Source organism: Bombina bombina, chromosome 3 (assembly GCF_027579735.1).
Source record: "Bombina bombina isolate aBomBom1 chromosome 3, aBomBom1.pri, whole genome shotgun sequence".
Taxonomy (NCBI): domain Eukaryota; kingdom Metazoa; phylum Chordata; class Amphibia; order Anura; family Bombinatoridae; genus Bombina; species Bombina bombina.
The window spans coordinates 370,654,732-370,670,233 of NC_069501.1; the positions used below are offsets into that span (position 1 = coordinate 370,654,732).

The 15,502-nt window shown below is 38.1% G+C and overlaps 1 protein-coding gene across 1 annotated transcript in view; it reads left to right on the forward strand.

The window, feature by feature from the left end:
- ATG3 (autophagy related 3) overlaps positions 1-15,502 on the forward strand; it is a 166,487-nt gene that overhangs the window by 77,354 nt on the left and 73,631 nt on the right. The window contains exons 5-8 of the mRNA XM_053706504.1: positions 7,947-8,017; positions 10,776-10,883; positions 12,024-12,073; positions 13,676-13,754. Coding sequence (XP_053562479.1) covers positions 7,947-8,017; positions 10,776-10,883; positions 12,024-12,073; positions 13,676-13,754 — 308 coding nt within the window. The remainder of the gene's footprint in view (positions 1-7,946; positions 8,018-10,775; positions 10,884-12,023; positions 12,074-13,675; positions 13,755-15,502) is intronic.

Below are 15,502 nucleotides of genomic sequence, written 5' to 3' on the forward strand. Positions count from 1 at the left end.
GAGAATATATATCAATTGTATGTTGTAATAAAATTATCTCTGAATAGGCTTCATACAGCATGATTTTTATCATATCATAGAAAATAATATGTAGAAATACAATTTTTGTTAAAAAATGTTTGTATTATGCATTGGCCACTAGGTGGCAGCATATTATGTGTATTTCTCTTGTAAGATGTATCAAGTCCACGGATTCATCCATACTTGTGGGATATTCTCCTTCCCAACAGGAAGTGGCAAAGAGAGCACCCACAGCAGAGCTGTCTATATAGCTCCTCCCTTAGCTCCACCCCCCAGTCATTCTCTTTGCCTGCTTAATTGCTAGGAAGGGTAAAGTGAGTGTGGTGACAAAAATGTTAGTTTTTATTTTCTCAAGCAAAAGTTTGTTATTTTAATTGAAATCATTTTTATTGTCATGGATCACATCAAATACAACATAATAAAACAGTGTGCTGGGTTACAATGTCCTAGTATTCTTAAATCAATTAAAGTTTTTAGCACATTGTTTATATCATTTTCATAAATTTTTCTCCCCCCTTCCCCTCTGCCTTCCCTAACTCCCTCTCCACCCCCTCTTATCCCATTTCCCTAAACCTAAACTTCATATCTGTATACAAAGAAAAACCTTTAACTTTAAACTTTTTCCGTCGAGCAGTGACAATGTTTTAGATTTCTTTAGAACGCTATATCTATATTTAAGAAAGTTCCTATTCTCTCCAATTTAATTGCCCTAAAAAAGCCTTATTGGTTACTTAGTGTTGATCTGTATGTACCTACATATTTCTGTTTATTTAAAATCCAGTGTATCCACATGTTTTGGAATCTGTCAGATGTCCCTTGTATCCATGCAGCTGATTCTAGCATATTATAAACATCTTCAATTTTGGTCATTACCTCACCCCGTTCTGGAGCCCCCACTTTCCATTTTCTAGCTATACATATTCTGGTAGCTGTACATATAATATTAACCCATCTTTTAGTAATTGAGTTCAGTGACTCCTGGGGGATATGTAGTAAGGCCTGTGAGGCTGATAAAGTAAAGGAGTCGTCTAGAATCTCCTTAAATAGTTGAGTAAGCTTGTCCCATGTAGGTTGTATCTTTGGACACTCCCACCACATGTGAAAATAGGTCCCTATCCCTTTACATCCCCGATAACATAATCTACTACCCTGTGTGGTGTAATGTGAGGATTTCAGTGGTGTAAGGTACCATCTATATGAGGTTTTTATTGAGTTTTCGATAAGGTCTGCCCCTATTAAGCTTCTCCTCATTGAGGAGAAAATCTGGCTCCAATCTTCTCTATCATAGGTTATAGCTAAATCTTTTCCCATTTGTCATAAATTACCAATTTTGCTAAAGTTTATTTTAAATGGTACCGGTGTGTTCTATTCACTCTTTGGCAGAAAAGGGATGAAGATTTCTGCAAGGAGGATGATGATCTTAGCACTTTGTAACTAAGATCCACTGCTGTTCCCACAGAGGCTGAGGAGTACAGGAAAACTTCAGTTGGGGGAACGGCTTGCATGCTAAGCTGCATTGAGGTATGTTCAGTCAATTTTTTTTCTAGACAGACTGTGATAATTCTAGAAAAGGCTGACAATATCCCCATGAGGGAAGGGTAAGCTGTATTCAGACACTTAATAGAAAGAATCCCAGCTTACATTAAGGGCTCATTTGTTACTGGTGGCACTTATGGGTAAAACGTTTTTTTCTATTGAATACTTAACGTTTTTTGAGGGACTTTAAGGGGTCTTTGTGGCTTGTTTAAGGGTTATTAACCCACATGGCTAGTTTAGAAACACTTTGGTGTGTTTCTTTTAGGCCCCACTGACATCGAGTGAGGTGGGAGGGGCCTATTTTCGCGCCTCAGTTGCGCAGTTTCTTTTACTCTGAAGACATCCAGCTGCTTCTCCAGAGGGTCCTGCTGTGTTTGAGGGCCTAAAAGAAGTTTTTTCCCCCACAAATCTATCCTAAAGGGCAGGTAGGCACCACAGCAGAGCTGTGGCAAGGTGCTGAACGTTTTTATACCGGTTTTTGACGTTTTGTCAATCCGATTTTTACATTAAGGGGTTAATTGTTTATTTGGCTGGCTGTGCAAACGTACTAAGGCTTTATGATTCTACTGTAAAAATTTCGTAAAGTTTACTTATTTTTTTACACTGTTTTGCAGAGTTTGTGCATCTTTTTTACTATTAAAGGCACAGTACCTTTTTTTTTCTAAGTATTATTTACTTTGAATAAAGTGTTTTCCAAGCTTGCTTGTTTCATTACTAACCTGTTTAACATGTCTGACACCAAGGAAAATCCTTGTTCAATGTGTTTAGAAGCCATTGTGGAACCCCCTCTTAGAATGTGTCCCACTTGCACTGATATGTCTATAAATTATAAAAAGCATATTATAGCACTTAAACATATAGCAATAGATGATTCTCAGACAGAAGGAATTGAGGGTTTGCCATCTAGCTCTCCCCAAGTGTCACAACCAGTAATGCCCGCACAAGTGACGCCAAGTATCTCTAGTGCGTCAACTTCATTTACTTTACAAGACATGGCCATAGTTATGAATACAACCCTCACAGCGGTTTTATCTAAACTGCCTGGTTTACAAGGAAAGCGTGACAGCTCTGGGTTAAGAACAACTCCTGAGCCTTCTGACGCTTTAGTAGCCGTATCCAATATACCCTCACAATGTTCTGAAGTAGGGGTAAGGGACTTGCTATCTGAGGGAGAGATTTCTGATTCAGGAAAGACGCTCCCTCAGACAGATTCTGATATGACGGCCTTCAAATTTAAGCTTGAACACCTCCGCTTGTTGCTCAGGGAGGTATTAGCGACTCTGGATGATTGTGACCCTATAGTGGTACCAGAGAAATTGTGTAAAATGGACAAATACTTGGAGGTTCCTGTTTACACTGATGTTTTTCCAGTCCCTAAGAGGATTGTGAATATTGTTACTAAGGAGTGGGATAGACCAGGTATACTGTTCGCTCCCCCTCCTGTCGTGGCAGACGGTTCCTAAGGTGGAGGCAACTGTTTCTACTATTGCTAAGCGTACAACTATACCTATCGAAGACATTTGTGCTTTCAAAGACCCTATGGATAAAAAATTAGAGGGTCTCCTAAAGAAAATTTTTCTTCATCAAGGTTTTCTTCTACAACCTATTGCGTGCATTGTTCCTGTAACTACTGCAGCTGCTTTCTGGTTCGAGGCTCTAGAAGAGGCTCTTCAGATGGAGACTCCATTAGAGGATATTATGGATAGAATTAAGGACCTTAAGTTGGCTAATTCTTTCATTACAGATGCCGCTTTCCAACTGGCTAAATTAGCAGCAAAGAATTCAGGTTTTGCCATTTTAGCTTGCAGGGCGTTATGGCTTAAGTCCTGGTCTGCTGATGTGTCATCAAAATCTAAACTTTTGAACATCCCTTTCAAAGTAACGACCCTATTCGGGCCTGAACTGAAATAGATTATTTCAGACATCATTGGAGGGAAAGGCCATGCCCTCCCTCAGGATAAAGTAAATAAAATGAGGACCAAACAAAATAATTTTCGTTCCTTTCGGAACTTCAAGAGTGGTCCCGCTTCAGCTTCCCCTGCTGCAAAGCAAGAGGGGAATTTTGCCCAATCTAAGTCAGTCTGGAGACCTAATCAGGCTTGGAACAAGGGTAAACAGGCCAAGAAGCCTGCAGCTGCCTCCAAGACAGCATGAAGGGGTAGCCCCCGATCCGGGACCGGATCTAGTAGGGGGCAGACTCTCTCTCTTCGCTCAGGCTTGGGCAAGAGATGTTCACGATTCCTGGGCTTTAGGAATTGTGTCCCAGGGATATCTTCTGGACTTCAAAGACTCCCCCCCCCCCCCCAGGGAGATTTCACATTTCTCAATTGTCTGCAAACCAGACAAAGAGAAGCGTTCTTACGCTGTGTAGAAGACCTACATACCATGGGAGTGATCCGCCCAGTTCCAAAAGCGGAACAAGGGCTAGGGTTTTACTCAAACCTGTTTGTGGTTCCCAAACAAGAGGGAACTTTCAGACCAATCTTAGATCTCAAAACTCTAAACAAGTTCCTCAAGGTTCCATCATTCAAGATGGAGACTATTCGGACTATTCTACCTCTGATCCAGGAGGGTCAATATATGACTACCGTGGATTTAAATTATGCATATCTACACATCCCTATTCACAGAGATCATCATCAATTCTTCAGATTCGCCTTTCTGGACAGGCATTACCAGTTTTTGGCCATTCTCTTCGGGTTGGCCACGACTCCCAGAATTTTCACAAAGGTGCTAGAGTCCCTTTTGGCGGTACTAAGACTGCGGGGCATAGCAGTAGAGCCTTAATTAGACGACATCTTAATTCAGGCGTCGTCTTTCCAGCTAACCAAGTCTCACACGGACATCGTGTTGGCTTTTCTAAGATCTCACGGGTGGAAGGTGAACATACAAAAGAGTTCTCTCTTCCCTCTCACAAGAGTTTCCTTCCTAGGGACTCTGATAGACTCGGTAGAAATTAAAATATTTCTGATGGAGGTCAGAAAATCAAAACTCTTAACCACTTGCCGAGCTCTTCATTCCATTCCTCGGCAATCAGTGGCTCAGTGTATGGAGGTAATCGGACTCATGGTAGCGGCAATGGACATAGTTCCTTTTGCCCGCCTTCACCTCAGACCACTACAACTATGCATGCTCAAACAGTGGAATGGGGATTATGCAGATTTATCTCCTCAAATACATCTGGATCAGGAGACCAGAGATTCTCTTCTCTGGTGGTTGTCTCAGGACCACCTGGCTCAGGGAATGTGTTTCCGCAGGCCAGAGTGGATCATTGTAACGACAGATGCCAGCCTGCTAGGCTGGGGTGCAGTCTGGAACTCCCTGAAAGCACAGGGCTTATGGTCTCGGGAGGAAACTCTCCTCCCGATAAACATTCTAGAACTGAGAGCGATATTCAATGCGCTTCAGGTGTGGCCTTAGCTAGCTGCGGCCAAATTCATCAGATTTCAGTCGGACAACATCACGACTGTAGCTTATATCAATCACCAAGGAGGAACATGGCGTCCTCTAGCGATGATGGAGGTAAACAAAATAATCTGATGGGCGGAGACTCACTCTTGCCATCTTTCAGCAATCCATATCCCAGGGGTAGAGAACTGGGAGGCGGATTTCCTAAGTCATCAGACTTTTCATCCGGGGGAGTGGGAGCTCCATCCGTAAGTATTTGCCCAGCTGACTCAGCTATGGGGCACACCAGAATTGGATCTGATGGCGTCCCGTCAGAACGCCAAGCTTCCTTGTTACGGGTCCAGGTCCCGGGATCCCCAGGCGGTACTGATAGATGCTCTAGCAGTGCCTTGGTCCTTCAATCTGGCCTATGTATTTCCACCGTTTCCTCTCCTCCCACGTCTGGTTGCCAGAATCAAGCAGGAGAGAGCTTTGGTAATTCTGATAGCACCTGCGTGGCCACGCAGGACCTGGTATGCAGACCTAGTAGACATGTCATCTGTTCCACCGTGGACTCTGCCAATGAGGCAGGACCTTCTAATCCAAGGTCCATTCAAGCATCCAAATCTAATTTCTCTGCGTCTGACTGCTTGGAGATTGAACGCCTGATTTTATCAAAGCGTGGTTTCTCTGAGTCGGTCATTGATACCCTGATTCAAGCTAGAAAGCCTGTCACCAGGAAAATCTATCATAAGATTTGGCGCAAATATCTTTATTGGTGTGAATCCAAGGGTTACTCATGGAGTAAGATTAGGATTCCTAGAATATTGTCTTTTCTCCAAGAAGGATTGGAGAAGGGATTATCAGCTAGCTCTTTAAAAGGACAGATTTCTGCTTTGTCTATTCTTTTACACAAGCGTCTGGCAGATGTCCCAGACGTTCAAGCGTTTAGTCAGGCTTTAGTCAGAATCAAGCCTGTATTCAAACCTGTTGTTCCACCATGGAGCCTAAACTTAGTTCTTAAAGTTCTTCAAGGGGTTTCCGTTTGAACCTATGCATTCCATAGATATTAAGCTTCTATCTTGGAAAGTTCTGTTTTTAGTAGCTATCTCTTCGGCTCGAAGAGTTTCTGAGTTATCTGCTTTACAGTGTGACTCACCTTATCTTGTTTTCCATGCAGATAAGGTGGTTTTGCGTACCAAACCTGGATTCCTTCCTAAGGTTGTTTCTAATAGGAATATCAATCAGGAAATTGTTGTTCCTTCGCTGTGTCCTAATCCTTCAAAGAAGGAACGTCTCTTGCACAATCTTGATGTGGTTCGTGCTTCAAAGTTCTACTTACAAGCAACCAAAGATTTCCGTCAAACATCTTCATTGTTTGTTGTTTATTCTGGTAAGTGGAGAGGCCAAAAAGCTACGGCTACCTCTCTTTCCTTTTGGCTGAAAAGCATCATCCGTTTGTCTTATGAGACTGCTGGCCAGCAGCCTCCTGAAAGGATTACTGCTCATTCTACTAGAACAGTGGCTTCCACATGGGCTTTTAAAAATGAGGCTTCTGTTGAACAGATTTGTAAGGCAGCAACTTGGTCTTCGCTTCATACTTTTTCCAAATTTTACAAATTCAATACTTTTGCTTCTTCGGAGGCTATTTTTGGGAGAAAGGTTCTACAAGCAGTGGTGCCTTCCATTTAAGGTACCTGTCTTGTCCCTCCCTTTATCCGTGTCCTAAAGCTTTGTTATTGGTATCCCACAGGTATGGATGAATCTGTGGACTCGATACATCTTACAAGAGAAAACAGAATTTATGCTTACCTGATAAATTTCTTTCTCTTGTGATGTATCAAGTCCACGGCCCGCCCTGTCTAAGACAGGTAGTATATTTTTATTTAAAAAACTACAGTCACCTCTGCACCCTATAGTTACTCCTTTTTCTTCCTAGCCTTCAGTCGAATGACTGGGGGGTGGAGCTAAGGGAGGAGCTATATAGACAGCTCTGCTGTGGGTGCTCTCTTTGCCACTTCCTGTTAGGAAGGAGAATATCCCACAAGTATGGATGAATCCGTGGACTCGATACATCACAAGAGAGAGAAATTTATCAGGTAAGCATAAATTCTGTTTTTAGTGATTTATTATAAATGGTATTGTGATATGGTAATTAAAGGGCCACTGTAAGTAAATATTTACTATGCCTGTTACTAACTACCCCAAATACGCTTTTTATCAATAGCATTTCATTAACATATCTCTACCGTATATCAGAAATCTTGTCTGCAAATTTAATTGTTTTCCAAACCCACTCCGTGTGTATCCTTTGCTCTGTACCAATCCGTTTACAATACCTAGGTTTCAAAATGGCGCTTTAAACACAAAGTTATTGGTTTAAGTATTTTGAACATGCAGTGCTGAAAATAGTGGGAAGGATAACATGACATCATCGGCGAATAAAAGATATAACTTTTAGAACGTTATGAAACTTCGTTTTGGAGAAAATATAGGTCAGTAGGTTTTAATTAATGTTTATTAACCTAATATGTTAGTTGTTTAGCTTAAAAATTATAACAGAAAGTAATCCTTTAAGTAGCAGCATACAGGTGTTCTGTATTAGCATGATTAAGGGTGAATAACCCGAAACGTTGCTTCTGTTGTTGCTGTGTGCCTATATGCTTTTTGTAAGATAAGAAAATAAAGACGTAAAGACAAGAATATTCCTCTTTTTATTGGTGCTGTGGACTTCTGCTGTTCTGCATTGGTAATTCTGCAACTCTATTTCTGCAATGCCCCACTCGTGGGGCATGCAGAAATAGCGCAATCTCGCTACTGTTAGGGAGATCGCGGCAGAGAGATGCCCAGAAGAGCAGCGTTTTACAGGGTAAGGCACTGGTTGTTAAGGGGTTAAATAGTGTCTGTTTCATTTTAAAGATTGGGCAAGTGCTATTTTGTGGGCTTTATCCTGCTGTACCAGGAAATACTTTTGAAATACAAACATTTTAATCTTGTTTCAGGGCAGCCGGTGAAGAATCGAAAATAAAAGCCTACCTGCCAAGTGATAAACAGTTTCTTATGACAAGAAATGGTAAAAAAAAATATTCTTGTTTTAAATATATCTGCTGACATGTGTGTTTATATCCTTGTGGCTAACATTTTAAAGGTCTGTTCAATACAGTCGAATTGCATAATGAACAAATGCATAATAGAAAGACAATGCAAATCATTAGTAAATGTTTTCTGACAAAGTTCAAACTTCAAAGTTAATTCCATTTTACCTACACCCTGTATCATATGACATTTATTAGCCAATCACAAGCGCATATACATATCTACTATCTAGTGTGAATGTTTGCACATGCTCAGTTAGGAGCTGGTGCCTAGGCCTTAGAAAGTGTGTGCATTTTAAAAATGACAGTAAATTGGAATATTTTTTTCTTAAATTACATGCTTTATCTCAATCATTACGTTTTTAGTTTTGGGTCCCTTTAATGTAAGGTATACATTTGTTATTCCACTTGGTTTCCCCTGCAGAACCGTACTTGCATGTCCTTGCACAAACTGCTTCATATCGTGAATTGTTTAAAGGAAAATAAAAAATTAAAATTAAATATTTATAAGAGAGTATACAGATTAAAAAAAACTTTCCAATTATCAAATTTACCTCTTTCTTGTTGTATCCTTTGTTGAAATATAGCTCATTTCCAAAACCGCATACTCAGGCGTGAAAAATAAAGCTATTCATATTTAAAACTCCTGTTTTATACCCAGAGTCCAGAATGTGGGAAATCTAATGTTAAAGGATACCATAAAGTTTTATATTTGTATTAAACGTGTAAAAATTTGTTTTTATTATTCATTTGTCAAAACCAATTTGCTGGAAATTGCTCATTACTTCGTTATTTTTTTTTTTTTTTTGTTACAGTCAAGCCCACTTAAACCAACTATGCTTTAACCAATTATCTGTTTTTCCTTTCCACTTATTTTAATGAGGCTTTATTCTTTTTAGGCTAACTCTTTCTAGCGAATGTTTCTGATTAACGAGTCGAATATTGCAGTCAAAGACCCCACCCCCTTACTTAAACCAAGAACTACAGTAATCTATTACACTTGTATGATAATGGAGCCATATCGTTTTTTTTTTGCTGTTGCTTTCTTTCATTAAATACTTATACTTCATACTTTTATATTGTATTTTTATTTATTAGTTGCACTAGAATGAGTAGCCTCAACACGTGTTTTTTATTACAGTAATGTGCCATATTAAAGGGCCATAAGAGTAGAAAAATGACATGCTCTAATTTTATGAGGATTGGCCCTCCTCTGCTCTGTGTTTAATCCCCGCAAAGGGTTTAAACACAGGGGAAGTGCCGTTTGGGACCTGCAGTGCATTGCTGGTCCTGAGCGGAACCCGCCGCTGCTGATTAGATCAGTGGTGGGTTCCACTCAGAATCAGTGCACCACAAGTTCTGAGCAGCACTTCTATTTTGTGTTTAATCCTTTTGGGAGGGTTAAACACGCATTTGAGCAGGATCGATATTTATAAAATTATATCTTCTAACAGATTAGAGCATGTCATTGTTCTACTATTAGGGCCTTTAAATAGAATTGGAATGTGAATATTGAAGAAGAAAAAAATCTACATTCATACACGCTAAGGAGTAATCATCAAGAGACAGAGGGGAAAAAAAGGATCTACACTCACTGGTAGTCTGTAGTGGAAACATTTTTATTAAAAAAAGCATGACAAATCTGATATCTCTAATAATAATAATAATGGAAGACAAGTGAATGTGGGTCCTTTTTGCTTTATATTAAACTTGTATCCTGAAACCCTGGTGGTAGCTATTACTGAGAGTGTAGAAGATTCCCCAATACACTGATATATATTGTGCTAGACTTTCCAATGGCTGTAGCAATAAAATTGAATTTTTTCCTTTTAGCCCATAGTCTCCCCAGGCCCACAAAACACTTTGCACTCATGGCTCGATTTATTAAGCTATGGCAGACAGCAAATCACTTGTGGGTGGGAGCTGTCAATCTCCACAGTCGGACGAGACCGGGGAGATCGAAATTCTCCACCTAAGAGGTGGAGAAGTGGCTAGGAAGATAAATTGTGACTGCAGGTTATCTTGTGAGGACCTGCAGTCACAGAGAGGTGAAGGGCTTGATAAATTGAGCCCTTAGAGTGGCCTCTGGGACTAAGGAATAAGGAGTCATTGGGAATGTAATTTGACATATGAGCCATTTATCATGGCTTGACTGAAAGCACAGCAGTTAACCGTTACCCAGTGCTTCAAGCATACACGCTACACGGATGGATTTATGTGATCTTTCTAACAAAAAATTCATTTCTTGTATAATTATCACAGAGGTTGGTAGGAGGAGTCACGTCAGATTATCTTTTCTTATTGATTTTATGTTTGCTGCTTTTTTATTTCGGTATTGATTGTATGTGCTCTATGCCATTGATTTTTTTATTGTTGCACTAGTGATTGGTTTAAACACTTTTTTTAATGTACAGAATAAATTGCTTTATAACTAAATTATAGCTATAGACCCATTATTTTGTTTCTGGCCTTTATCATTTTACTGATTATGTTACTATGTTTTCATAGTGAGCTGGAAATCGTGAATGTGTTTAATACCTTGTATTATGTTGTAGAATTATGAAAACTTAGCTACAAAATAAATGGTACCAATCAAAACATTAGATTGTGTTATCATTTAAACTTAATAAATTGTTTCCAATTTTGCCTTTAAATACACAATAGATCATTTTGGTATTCCATGTTTATAAGACATATTTGTTTGATTAAATTGCATTGTACTTTTTTGCTTTCTAGTGCCATGTTATAAAAGATGCAAACAGATGGAATATTCAGATGAACTTGAAGCAATTATAGAAGAAGATGATGGAGACGGAGGATGGGTGGATACGTTTCATCATTCAGGTGTGACGCTCAAGATTTCTTCCCATTGCTGAAAAATCACAAAAATATGATTATAAAATGTTTACTGCCTTATGTTTTTCTAATGGAAAACAATATTTCACTGGATGATGATCCTAGTTTCACTTGTTTTTAACTCCTTCATTACCGGGACTTTCAGAGAAAAACTTGCCCAAAATACCGGAGAATTTTTAGCATTTTTGCTATCACTCCATTTAAACGGAAATATAGCCTTGTTTTTTTTTTCTTTTACCTGTCAAATATATATATATATATAAAGTAGTCAACCCAAGGTATTAATCTAGGACCATTTTGGTATATTTCATGCCACCATTTCACCGCCAAATACAATCAAATAAAAATATATTGTTAATTTTTTCCACAAACTTTGGGTTTCTCACTGAAATTATTTACATACTGCTTTCTATAGCGTAGTGGTCTCACCACCTCCTCCCATACCCCTATTTCTGTAGTGTAGCTGCCTTATCCCTCCCTGTCCTCCTTTTTTTTTTTCTGTAGCGTAGGGCCCTCCACCTCCCTCTCCCCTCCGCTGCTGGGCCACCCCATCCCCCCCCCCCCGCAGGCACCAGCAACAATCGTTACAGACCGTGACACACATGGTGTCACCGTTTGTAACATTCAGGCATCTGCCCTCATATGGAACCGGCTCACCGATCTCACTCCGGTTCCCTATGTAGCAGATGCCTGGAGCTTCAGGAACTCCAGCTCTTGGCTGTAACTTAACAGCCCAGATTGCTGGAGCTTCGTGAAGCTCCAACGTGTATATATACGTTGTGCGGTACTTTGCTTATCGTACCACACAACGTGTGTATGTGTGTGTGTGTGTGTGTGTGTATGTATGTATATGTATATATGTGTGTATATATATATATATATATATATATATATATATATATATATATATATATGTGTATATATATACACACACACACACACACATATTTGGGTGAGGGGTTAAAACTAAATAAACTTGCTTAAATACATCATAGTCCATTTATATTTGTGATAACCAGTCCCAGGAGGGCTCCAAACATATATATCTGCTTTATCTATTTTTTAAAAAAATACTTTAAAATAAGTATAGGTTATTTTCTAACATTTATTTTTAATATCAATTACTAGCTGTGAGCGGTGTGACAGAAGCAATTAAAGAAATAACACTTGAGACCCAGGTAATCTGTTTTGATTACTCTATGTGCTCCTTTCTTGTGATGATGATTAATAAGGCAAAAATAGATGTGTTTTAATGGCATATGAATTGTGATAAGCAGTTCTCATCTGCTTTAAGATCACACACTGTATTTGATCCTAGTTTCTACCTAGCGCAGAAATATTTTTCAATTAACTTACATTATATATCATATTTCTTACTGTTTATATAATCTTCAAGTACATGGATATAAGTGGCTATGAAATCTTCCATAATTTGAGCAGAGTACATTTAAAACTATTAGTACCAATTTCATATGTCATTTTGTTTGTTTTTATATTTAAAAGTAAAGACCCTTTTAAAGGTCACCCAATTAAAAATGAGCTGTGCTTATTGAGAGCTTTTGTGTGTGCATAGTTTAAAAACATTTATTTGTTGTAAATTTGCTACTATTAAAGGGACAGTCTAGTCAAAATTAAACTTTCATGATTCAGATAGGGCATGCAATTTTAAACAACTTTCCAATTTACTTCTATTATCTAATTTCCTCAATTCTTTAGATATCCTTTGTTGAAGAAATAGCAATGCACACGTGTGAGCCAATCACACAAGGCCTCTATGTGCAGCAACAAGGCCTCTATGTGCAGCAACCAATCAGCAGCTACTGAGCATATCTAGATATGCTTTTCAGCAAGTGATATCAAGAGAAAGAAGCAAATTAGATAATAGAAGTAAATTAGAAAGTTGTTTAAAATGACATGCTCTTTCTAAATCACGAAAGAAAAAAATTGGCTTTCATGTCCCTTTAATATTCCTTATTTACAGAACATTAATAAGAAGCATGCTGTTGTAAAGCACCTTGCAATATAAAGTGTGCACCAGGTGCCTATTTCAGAGTGTATTTAGCCACTGATTGATGTGTACGCTCTCTTTAATACATGCCAATCAGTGCCAGGCTAGTCTCCAAAACTGGCATTGAGTGCATGTACAAGATGCCAATCTTGGGGTTAAAGGCGCATACAAGTCTTTTTTAATGCTCTTTTTTATTGCATAGGGTGTGGGACAGTCTATCCGAAAATGTTTATTGTTTAAAAAGATAGATAATCCCTTTCTTAACAATTCCCCTATTTTGCATAACCAACAGTTATATTTATATACGTTTTACCTCTGTGATTACCTTGTATCTAAGCATCTTCTGACAGCCCCTTATCTCAGTGCCATTTACAAACTTGCATTTCAGCTAATTAGTGCTGCCTCTTTAACAACTCCATAGGATTGAGCTCAATGTTATCTGTGGCACACAGGAACTAGCGCTGTCTAGCTGCAAAAAGCTGATGAAATTCACTCAGATAAGAGGCGGCTTGAAGAAGCTTAGAAACAAGTATAAATTTAGAGATTTAAAGTTTATAAAATATATTAATATAACAATGTTGGTAGTGCAAAGCTGGGGAATGGTAATTAAAGGGACCGTCTACTTGTGTTTTTTTATTGTTTAAAAAGATAATCTCTTTAAGATAGTATGCAGTGGCTGTCTACTATTGACACTTATGCATATTTAAAGATGGCATTGTAATGATCATTTTTAACAAACAAACATTTTTTTGTTTTTGAATTTCCCAACTAGGATCGTCCGCCTGTAATAAACCGCACTACAGGTTGTGATGATGACGATGATGATGATGGAGAAGCTGCAGACATGGAAGGTAATTGAAAGAGACCGGAAACCCCAAATACAAAGCACTTTTGAAAATAGAAGTAAATTTAAGTGTTTTAAAATTACATGCACTGTTTGAATCATGCAAGTTTAATTTTGACTTTCCTATCCCTTTAAGCAAAGGGATTGAACCACTCTCCATGAGTTTACTTGTTTTAATTCCAATGGGACTGTATGATTTAAGCTTTATGATGATAATAGTAGTTATTGTTATTATTAATATTTATAATACATTGGAAACAATATCAATCTTAAACCACACTACTACTGCTATGTGTTACCCGTCTCAAAAAAATGTTTTAAAAATGACATGTTTTTCATGTATTCTCTAATTGTATTAAAATAAATACAAAAGGAAATCCTTTTGATTGTCCTTACAGCTTATAGTAGTAGACCTGTGTTAAAGGGATATTCCGGTCAAAATTTAAATGCACATAGATGAATTACATTTTTTAATAGAAACACATTTGCAATATACATGTATTGGCAGAAATGCTTCTAGTAAAAGTTTTTTTTTTAATGCCCCTGAGAAGGGTCAATTTAATTTATTTTTCTCTTATTTCCTTAAGTACACATACAATCAACAAAAATAAAACATTATAATATGCCATGAAAAAACAAACCAAAAAACAAACTAAGAACCCCCCCCCCCCCCCAAAAAAAAAAAAAAACCAACATAACATCTTGTGTGGAGACGCAACTCACCAATCTTAATGCAGATCAACTACTGAATTTGCCTCATGATGTGTATGCTTAATTACTTGTCACAAGATTCTTTTAGGTCCACCCCCAATTCCATACTTCTCTTCCCCTTTCTCCCCTTTATGACATATTTTGTGTGTACTCTTAAATATCTATTCATGTCCCAAATAGCACCATTTTCCTTTCATATTTACAGCAAAAAGTGAAAAGAGAAAAAAAAAGGCCCACCAATTAAGGCCTGAGAACCTCTCAATATTGCTCCCCCAGTATCCCAACCAACTCATTCTCAGTATCTCTTATGACTCCAGCCATCGTATAGGTAGAACTCCTTCGATAATCAATAGCTGAAAAAGTACTGAGTTCTTCTATGGAAATATGAATTGAGTTTGATTTGCCAGTGGCCATACCAGTATTACGTTTAACCATTATTTTTTTTTATTTTTTTAAATAAGCTCTAAAATGATTTTCCGTCAACAGCTTATTATCATGTAGTTCTACATTCATTTGCAATTTTATAGCATTGACAAACTCCGCTATACCCGGAATATCAGGGGAGCCCCATTTCCTAAGAATTACATTTTGTGCAACTAGAATGGGCGTGTTTATCAGAAGTTGGTCTCCCTTCTGTGTTGGATTATACATAAAAAAGAAAACAAAATGGGGCGCGATTACAAAATCATTTTTAAGTATTCTGTTCAACCAGAAATTAATCTTACACCAATACTGCCTGATCTTTGAGCATACCCACATACAATGAAATATATATGCCCCCTCTCCTCTGCATTTAGGACACTTAAGTTTCTTATCATTCTGTGCCCACTTATTAATCCTATCTGCAGTGAGATAATATTTATTTACTATTTTCAATTGTGATTCTCTCCAACTACAACTTGTTCTGGCTGTTTCAGACAGGCTTATACTTTTACGTATTTCATGGTCTGTTATTTATGGAAAATATTTAATATACCCATTCTTTAATTTACCTATATATTCTTGGCCCCCTTTCTCTTGTTAAGTGTATCCAGTCCACGGATC